Source organism: Chelonia mydas, chromosome 1 (assembly GCF_015237465.2).
Source record: "Chelonia mydas isolate rCheMyd1 chromosome 1, rCheMyd1.pri.v2, whole genome shotgun sequence".
NCBI lineage: Eukaryota > Metazoa > Chordata > Testudines > Cheloniidae > Chelonia > Chelonia mydas.
The window spans coordinates 33362916-33372706 of NC_057849.1; the positions used below are offsets into that span (position 1 = coordinate 33362916).

General features: G+C 39.5%; 1 protein-coding gene across 1 annotated transcript; it reads right to left on the reverse strand.

The window, feature by feature from the left end:
• Positions 1–446: 446 nt before the first annotated feature.
• On the reverse strand, positions 447–9490 carry LOC114018917 (interstitial collagenase). Its single transcript, XM_027819885.3, has 10 exons — positions 9259–9490; positions 8166–8410; positions 7675–7823; positions 7456–7581; positions 5843–6004; positions 5302–5419; positions 4382–4515; positions 2845–3004; positions 1015–1118; positions 447–778 (listed from the first exon to the last, which is right to left on the reverse strand). Exons 1-10 carry the CDS (start codon positions 9361–9363, stop codon positions 678–680), a joined length of 1404 nt encoding a protein of 467 aa, XP_027675686.2. The 5' UTR covers positions 9364–9490; the 3' UTR covers positions 447–677.
• Between the last annotated feature and the right edge of the window lie 301 nt (positions 9491–9791).

Here is a 9791-nt window from a genome sequence, read left to right on the forward strand (position 1 = left end):
GTTGCCATTTTGTTTTCTAGTTTTAAAATGTGGATTCTCTTAGGAATTAATTCTGGGCTGTAAATCTTCCTGAATGTAGAAGGAGTAATGCAGCTCCACTGTAGGACAAAAAGGATGCCATGAAGTTCAGAGAAGCAGAGCTCAGCAGTTGGCCATAGACAGAAATCTGGGTCTTGGGTGGGCTGGGAAGGGGAGAGGTTTGAGTGTGACTAATGGATTGATGAGAGAGGGGATATATTGGCTCCACAGAAATTTTCCAGTGGGCCATGGATGGTAATGCAGCCTAGAGCAATGTGGTTGCTCCATTCTCTGCTTTTGAGTTGGGGGAAGATTTTTATACTTTAAGACTCTGTGTAATTTCCTTGTGCACAGTCCATTTACTCAGCTTGTGCTTGGGAGCAGAGTGTAGCTCTTGAGAAGTGGCAATGATCACAAGACACAGGAAGTGGTAGGACAAATATAATATACTTTATGGGTAATCAAAAGTCCAGCCTATAATAATACAATAATTTACATCATGACAGTACTATAACATTCTGTAGTTATTCAGACAGAACTCCCAGAGGATCAGGCCAGAGAACAGTACAATTTTTTTTATTTTTTAAGATCTTTTAATAGATTAATAACACTGCATATAAAACAATTGCAACACACAAGAAGTAAATCAATGGAATTAATCAGCAATTAAACCAGCTATTGCTTTTCATGACACTGACAACTCTCTTGATGTTAGGATCAAACTGGAACTGTCTTGTTCCTTGGAAGAAATAGATATATCCTAGAAATAAAAATAAATTGAATGTTATATTTTATAGGTGAAATGTTTTCCAACAAATATTTCTATAAAGCAAAATATAACATTGACAGTACCTACATATTCATTTGTGTTAATTTCTGATCTTAGTACAGTAGTGAAAATATGAATAATGATGGTCTTTTAAAAGATTTCTTCAACCTAGAGAAGCACAAATATTCTAGCATAGTAAACTGTTTTTAAAGGTTTGTTTTACTTACTACCATGCTGGAAAGCAGCATCAATTTTTTTGCTAATTCCTCGGAAGTCATTGATTATCTTCTTTGGATAACCCTGATCCATGGACCGACTGTTTTCATCATATCTGAACAGAAGAAATATATTTATAATGTATGGTAAATAAATGACATTTAAAAAGTCGAAAACAAACCCTGACACATAAATGAGTCTATTCTTGGTAGAAAATCCATTAAGAATGAGCTAAACTAACTGAACTCTTAAAATCCTTGCTATTATGTTTTCAGGTTTGCGTGTATATGAGAGAGTCTAGAGGTGGAAATTCTGGCCCCATTGAACTCAGTGGCAAAACTTCCATTGAGCTTTCACCTCAGGAGTGTATGTGTGCACGTGTATAGGAGTTTTGGCTGAATGGGCAGGGACAGGCAGGAACTGCATGTGTGGTAAAGGTAAGCTAGAGACTGAGCTGGTGAGTTTACTGGACAGTTTTGCAAGGCTGCCCCAAAGGAATAAAACTCTTCTTGCCTATATACAGCTTTGGCCACCACATCCTAGCCAATCAGTGCTTCTTGGGAAAGTGGAGCACCAGTACGAGAAAGCAGAAGCACTGTATGTGTGACTCTGAAATCATATTTGTCTTAGTGTCAACTGCTCAACAGATATATAATTTATTAATTAAAAGTCATCTGTATCTTTGAGGGGTTTACTGTTATATTATGCAGGGGTGGCACCAGCTCCCAGTGGAGGGGCTGAGGTGGGCCAAACAGAAAATTGCCTCAAGGCCCTGCCCCCTCCGTGGCACTGCCCTGGGGCCTGGTCAGAGGCTGGAAGCCAGAGCTGGGCAGTGCAGGGTGCTGGCTGCTCGCAACTGGTAAGAGCTGCCCAGGCAGGGGAACCCAGCTCAGGGGCTGGCAGAGCCCTTGGGGAGCAGCAACAGTGGGGGGCTGGAAACAGAAGCCAGGCCAGAGCGGTTCAGTCTGGGCTTCTGTGGGGTAGCCCTGGATCCTCCACCTGCCCTGTGCAGCATGCCCCAGCAGGCAGGCACACGGGCTGGGGCCTGCTCTCAGGCACCCCAGTACCCCTCCAGGGCTTACTTCTCCGCTGCTGCTGGAGCTGGGCACCTGGCCAGCAGCTACCATTCTCTCCACTGTGCCTTCAGCGCTGGATGGCTGGAGAGCAGCAGCAGCTACGGGGTGGTTGCCGGGGAATAAAGACAAATTTTGGAGTGGCAAGCCCCCACTCCCGCCCTTCCAGCGCGGCTCCTGATATTGGGATTCCAAGAGCTCCATTCAACTGAATTCTAAACTGTTTTCAGAGGAGAAGCCAAAGAGCCATTGCAATGTGATGCAGGTATTAGTTCAGTGAGGTAGTTTATTGTAAAAGTTTACTGAGCTACTATGAAATATAAACAAACCGTAACCACAAACTACTGCATAATCAAACCCATTTGACTGTTCACACCGAAGGAACAAAAATCCAGTATATTAATAGTTCTGTTAGCTTGAAGTTTGAGAGACCCAGGAGTACAATTTCAGAACCTTACATCCTTTGAGTAATTCTTAAAGAACTTACTAGATAATAGGGTTTCTACAGGTTTTGTGTCTCATCCTCTAGAATGTAATTACATCCCTGCCACAGATTTCTACAGGATGATTGGGAAAAACCTATAGAAGAAAGGTTAGCGTTTTCTATCAGACTCCCTAGGTTTTAAAACTAACTTCCAGAGAACCCTATTCAATTTTGTGGAATCCAATTTGTTTAATCCCTATTACATGTTATTTTATGTTTCCATATTAACCCTCCAAGCCTAAAGAGAGAAATATACCTTAAGTCTGTTGAACATTAAATCTTACCTCCAGTACTTGTCACTTACAAAGAAGTATGTTTTCCCTGTATTCTCATCACTGAAAGCTGCATTAATTCTCTTAACATTTTTTGGGAAGCCAAAGTCATAGATGCTTTTTGGGCGGTTATACACTAAGTCATACCCACTGAGGACCCAATACTTGTTCTCTGCAAAGAAAAAATAGAATTAAAGGTTTCATCAGCAGCTTCTGCTCATACTAAACAACATCTGATCATGGCTTCTGGCTTAGTACTTTCATTACAATGATGATAACAAAGCAACTTCATTTTCAACAGACATGTACAGCTGAGATTTCATTCTCCCCTTTACTTCCAGTAAATTAAGGAATGGCACTGATCGTTGTATTTTAAAACCCATAAAGCCCAGAGGAGATATCCTTCATGTTTCTGAATTAGACCTTGAAGCAATGAGTCCAAGAAGAACCCTTCCCGTACACTTATACACTTTATACATTTTGGGAGAAGACTCCTTGAATTCTACAAATTGTTAAGTAATCCACCATGAACAGTTTATTGGGATGCAGAAGATTAACAATACTTGGGTTGTGTTCAGATACTTTGGTGATGGAGATGTATACATGTCTAAATAGATGTATATACAGAACCTTAACTATTAATAAGTGCACGTCTTATCTAAATGATCAGGTGATCTTATTTATAAAACCCTGTTCTTTTCTCTCTCTCCCTCTCCCCACTTAAGAGTATAGTTACTAGAGCTGGTTGAACTATTTCAAACAGACAGCTATTTTCATCAACAAATGGCCTTTTTTACTAAAACAAAATTTTTCACAAATGAGTGTCAGCATTAGCAACATTTTGGGTTGGGAATGGGGATTGTGGAAAATTTTGTATCCCTTTTGATATTCTTGTCAAAATTTGTAACAAAAATATTATTGAAATGCTTCTTAAAATGGTTGCTTACCAAAAGTGATCTCTTTTGAACACTTCCAAAGAAAAACAGTTTTGAAATTTTTCACACAAATAGATTTTCATTTTTTAACCACCTCCAGTAATTACCCTCATCTGTATGTCCTGTCTTCACCTAGATTCTAAGATTCTAAGATCTCTGGAGGTCTCTGGAGGTCTTTTGTTCCCTGTGTTCCCTAAGATGCCTAACAGATGTTTGGATGTGGCATCAATAATTAACTAATTCACCAATACTCTGCTGAATGCTTTTCAAAACAGCTGCTAGTTATTTGACTTAATACTGACAATTTGTATCTTACTTCAAGGCCAGAAGTGATCTAGTCCGCAGCAGATTAATAGCCGTATGTTATGTCCTATGATAAAACTAGATTTGAAGGAAAAGTGAAGCCATTTTCATATCTTGCTTTTCAGAACATTTACATTAAATAGATAAGCGACCTTTAATTTCACTATTCACACATTTTGGGGGCTTTTGTAATTTGAACATTTGAGTTGTTTCATGCAGTGTCATCTAAGGAAAATTGCACGTTCTGTGGAGCAAAGTATTCTCAGTAAATTCATATGTCAGAAGAACTAACACATTTCGGATTCCATTACCTTTAAAAAGAAAAACTTGATCCCTTTCAACATTTTCATAAGCAGCTTGAATTCCAGATGGCAGATTTGGCCAGAATAAAGAAATGAAATTGAGGTCGACCTGTGTCATCTGAGGATGCTTGCGCCAGAAATACCTGGTTTAAATAAAATTGGCATATTATAAACTGTTCCTGCACATGCCATAAATGTAATACTAAGGTGAAGTGTGTCTAATTCTGTCTCCCTTTAGTGTTTGATCCACAGTGAGGAAAAGAGTCTGCTATGACTGATACCTACTAGAGCTAATCTTTTAGTAGTTTTGGTGCTGGAAGGCACAGGTTCTATCCCTGCCAATGAGCTACAATGTGGTGGGGTCATGACAAAGTAGTGTCCCAGTGTGTCACATAAACATACCAATTACAAAACATGAGTTTGCAGCTGCCCTCTTTTTAACTGAATCTAGAGTGGGAACAAACCTATCATTCCACTGATTACAGCGGCAGAGTAGTTGGAATAGAATCTAGGGGGCAGTCCTGACTTACCTTCACCAGCCTTAGCCAGTAGACCACAAACATTTAAGTTCCTCTCTTCTGATCAGAGCTGTGTATAGCAGAATCTGTGTCAGAGTTCCCATTGAAAAGAATTAGAATTCCTTAGAAACTACAGTACAATGGTTGGTGCCCTATAGCCATCTCACCATTTGATGCAGCCACTTTGGAAACAGCTAAAGCATTTTGTCATGCCTGAGAGAAATGTTAGGTAAAGCTAGGCACCCATCGTCAGAGATTTGGGCCTCCTTTTGTATGTGATTTTTATTGTTAGCGCTACATTTCTAAATTACTGTTTCCCCTCATGTCTCATGGAAATTAAATGATCTGAAATATTGTTTCCTTTTAAGTACTGCAGTTCAAAGAAGTAACTCAGAAGTTCCTTGCTGTTACCTGCCCTTAAAGAACAGCAGTTCTCCACGCATGGTAGCGACAGCATCAAAAGTCAATTTGGGGTCACAAGTTACTGGCGTTGTGGGTCCGGTTGGTTGAACGGGGTTATCTGACTTTCCTGCATGAAGATTAAAGAAAAATTGGCATTATATAATATGGAGAAATACAGCTGAAAATCAATGTTATGAAGGACTTGGTGGACACACAAAACCTTCTCCTGAAAAACTGTGGTGGTGGTCATTAATCAGGGTTCTACCAGGTAACTTCAGGTCTGTAACGCTCCTAAACTCAGCACAGGTGAGGCTCTAACTACTAAAGTCTGCAAGAATGGGCATGCAGAGGAGCTGAACTTCAGTGAAACCACCTTCAGGGCCATTGCACACCTCTAGTTAACAGGAGCTCAGCAAAACTGGAATTACTCTGTGCAGCAACACTAGAATGTTTCTAGAATTAGTAGAATGTTTCTTAAAATACACATGTATTATTGGTTAAGCAGCATTCTGCATAACCCAGCGTATGACTAAACATTTATTTTTCTTACCATAGACCTTTTGAATGCCGTTAATGTCATCCTGAGGAAGATGAAATTCCTTCGGCTCAGTGTAGGAATAGGTGGGGTACATCAGGGCACCAGGATCAGTAGAATGAGACAGACCCAGTGAATGGCCAAGTTCATGGGCAGCGACAAAGAACAAGTTGTATCCTGAGGAATTAAAAAAAAATGTACATTTAATATAGGTGAACTGTGTTTGAATCTATAATACATCTGTCTAAGTAGGAAATACCTATACATGACAGCCCAAAGCACATTAGAGACACTCGAGATTCTTTCAGTAATTCTGTAAAAATAATATGAAGAAATGTAGAAAGAGAAGATTTTTTATATGGACATATAGACCAATCAGGCCCCAGTCACTGCTTCCTTTGTCCTTATTGTAACCCCCCAACCCTTCAAAAAATGCCCCAAATTTCCTTCTTAGACTGCTGTAAATCAGGAATAATTCCATTGAAATAAATGGAGAGTCACTGACTTTAATAAAATTATTCCTTATTTACATGAAAACATATGAGAGGAGAATTGCAGTGGTGCCCAAAGACCTCAGCCAATATCAAACCCATTGTGCTCGTCCTGGGCATAGAAAGGCACTGTCCCTGTCTTGAAGAGTTTGTGATAATTTCAGCATGGACTGATGTTTCCTCGCTGCCAAAGAAAACTAACTTTTCTAAGCACCACAATTTCTTTCGCAAAACCCATCATAAAACATGCCAGACTGAAACAACCCAATCTGAACCTCACCAAAACATGTCATCCTACAGAGACGTTTCCCTCAGATACGTTTGTTGAAGAAGTGAGGGAGGAAAAACAAGTCAGAGCGCCAGATTCGGCTACCCTCATTCACACAGGGTAATACCTGACATCAAAGGAACAACTCGTGGAGTAAGGCTCAGGTCCATGTAAGGACTTAGGTGCCTAATTCCCACTTTAGAAATCTAAATGTCACTAGGATCCTCAAAATCCCTGTTCAGCTGCCACTTAACTCTGTAGGCACCTAAGTTCCCCCAGCACCTAGATTTTCACTGTAAAAGTCCCCTGGACAGCCAATGTTTCTACCTCTGGGCAGGCACAGTACTGCCTCAGGCAGGTGCCTAGACACTTGTTTCACATCTAAGCCCCAAGCATGATCCTTAAACAGGTGAAACTAGGTGTTCCTCCACCAATCCAGTCTGTGGGGGCCAATCCAGTAGATGTGCTCAGAACATGCCTAATGCCACACAAAATGGCCAGTGAGAAAGGAGGAGGCAGAATCTTCCCAGAGAAGTTTTATCCCTGTGATTAGGGCATTCACTCAGGAGGTGCAAGATGCTGATTCAATTCCCTCCTCTGCCTGATGAGAAGGGATTTGAACATGGGCTTCCCACCTCTGTGGTGAGTGCCTGAACCACTGGACTGTAGTCACACTCCTTCACCCTCTCACCCAATTAATATTTAATTATTTATACACAGTGGATCAGCTTCAACAGGGAAGATTGAAAGAGAGTCAGAATATCCTATAACCCAGTCTTTTGTGGGTCTGAGCCTAAGTTACAAGTTAGCGTGAGCAAAGATTGCACAATGTGATCCTGTATAAACAGGGGTAGTAATGAATCTCCTACCATTTGAGCCTTTTGTCCAATTTTCCTCCTCATCAAAGTGGACATCTCCACCTATACCATTGCCAGGCTGAAAGGCATGAGCCAGGAGTCCATTAGGTCCATCAAAGGGAGAATTGTCACGATGATCTAAAAAAAAAAAGGATAATTAACTTAATTCTTATTGCAAAGCTCTTCTATAACTGATGATGGCTAATGTTTGTATTTGTTTAACGTTCTTACCTCCAGTTTCAAAAGACATCATTATATCTGCATTGCCATCATAGATCCTTTTGAATGTTAGTGGTGACACATTGCTCCAAAGTTTAAACGCCTTTTGGATTGCTTTGTCCACATCTGCTGGATTCATATCTGGTGTGTAGTTCACAATCCTAAAATAACCCATAAAGTAATATACACATTTTGGTATCTACACTTGTAGTTTATGTAGAATATATTGGTTTAGGCAAAAATATTTCAAATTCGGTGCCTAAAGTTAGACACCTTAAAGCCACATTTTGGCAGCATATTAAGTGACTTGATTGTCAAATTCTGAGTATTTACAACTCCCACAGACTTTAACGTTGGTTGCATACTCCCTTTAAAAACAGAACACTTTTTAATCTTGGTGCCTAAATATGGAATTAAGTGCCTAACTTTGGAACTTTTGGCAAATCATATGAAAATTTTGGCCTTAACTCTTTTGTTCAATAAATTCTTTAGAAAAATGTTACCTGTACGTTAGATTCTTTCTTTCCCATTTTGGATTCCCATGAGTGAGGACATACTGACCAATATCAGGTACACCACACCTGGGCTTCTTCATCACCTCCAAAGTGTCAACATCTGGTTTCCCAGTCACCTTCAGCCCAAAGAATGCCTGCATTTCCTTGAGTTTTTCAGTTACAGGGTCAATGTTTTTATTCTTAAAGAGAGACTCCTTGTCTGTTTCAAGCTTGTAGAAATTTTGTAGATAAGTCTGACAAAAACAAGAACAGAGCTTTGGGTCATTTGTATTCATTAAGTCACGCAAAACAGTTTAAACATTTACAATATTACACCCATGTGCCTGGGGTCTGTGTTTTCCAGGAGTCAAGACAGATCGCTTTCTGCAGGTATTTATTTAAACAGTAAGAGATAATATAGTATAGTTTTCCTACTGACCTCTAGATTTCCTGTTTTACAATGAAAGCTTTTGCAAAATGTATCTTTAAAAATCTCTTCAGTTATTTACTCTAAATTGGTATATTGCAATGTCTTCCCACAGCCTTTATTACATGAGTAATCCAATTAACTTCTCTGGGGCTGCTCAAATCAGTAAAGGCTAATAAGATCTGTCCCTCCGCCACTACTCAGTTATGATTCTCAATGAAACCAATGGAGGATTCTGGATGCTCAGCACTTTTGAAGCCATCTATTTATCAACCAAATATGAATTTAGGAGCCTGACAATGAGACTATTTATGAGCTTAAAGTTAGGTACAGAGTTAAGTACCTTGCTGAATTGGGGCGTACATTTTTATAGATCAACACAATCTGGTTGCTAGATAACATAATTAATGCCATGTTTCTGTAGTATTTTATTACTTTATTATATCGCTTCTGACAGTCATAATCATAATTCAGACAAAACTAAACTGCTGCCAAAGGGAAATATTTCCCTTAAAACTTCTGCAACTTGATACCTCTTAACATCAGGACTGTTTCTAAAACATAAGAAATACAACTGAAGTTTGACAATTATAAGGTAAAATTTTGTAAAACTGAAAAGAAGGCTCCCTCTTGCCATTTAATTTAGAGTGTCTGAAATTCATCGTAAATATTTACCTCCACAAGCTGGACGTTTTTGTCTTCATCTTTTGTCTCTGGATCCACAGGAAAAGCAGAGGAGGATGTTATATATAATAACAGCAGAAGCAGAAGGGTCTTCATTCCTATTGTCACTTCTGTGCCTTGTTACACTAACACCGCTTACTCTATAGCTGCTACATACATGTCTCTCAGATAGCCCTGTTTATATAGCAGCTGTGGACATCAGTTATGATCTGACTCATTGTGTAGAACTTCCCCTGATTAGCAAGAAAACCGATACCTAACAATAGTTTCATCATCAAGGGATGACACAACTAACAGAACTCCCTCCCCCTATTTTCACAATCAGACAATATGATTAATAAGAAAGGAAGAGGTTTTCAAATGAAAGAGTATGATGATTCCAAATTCCTTTCCTTCCTCATTTAGATTGTGTCCCATCCTAGTGCTCCCACTTTTTCAGAAAATTCAGAAAAACATTATGGTAGCCCTAGTTATGAAAATAAACACAGCGACCTCCATCTAGAACAGCGGTGGGCAAACATTTT

Excerpts from the sequence above, each read along its gene's own strand:
- LOC114018917 (XM_027819885.3), bottom strand. The coding sequence starts at position 9,363 with ATGAAGACCCTTCTGCTTCTGCTGTTATTATATATAACATCCTCCTCT. Across the intron at positions 8,411-9,258 it reads AAAACGTCCAGCTTGTGGAG|ACTTATCTACAAAATTTCTA; the intron begins GTAAATATTTAC and ends TGTTTTTGTCAG. Across the intron at positions 6,005-7,455 it reads TTGGACAAAAGGCTCAAATG|GATACAACTTGTTCTTTGTC; the intron begins GTAGGAGATTCA and ends TTAATTCCTCAG.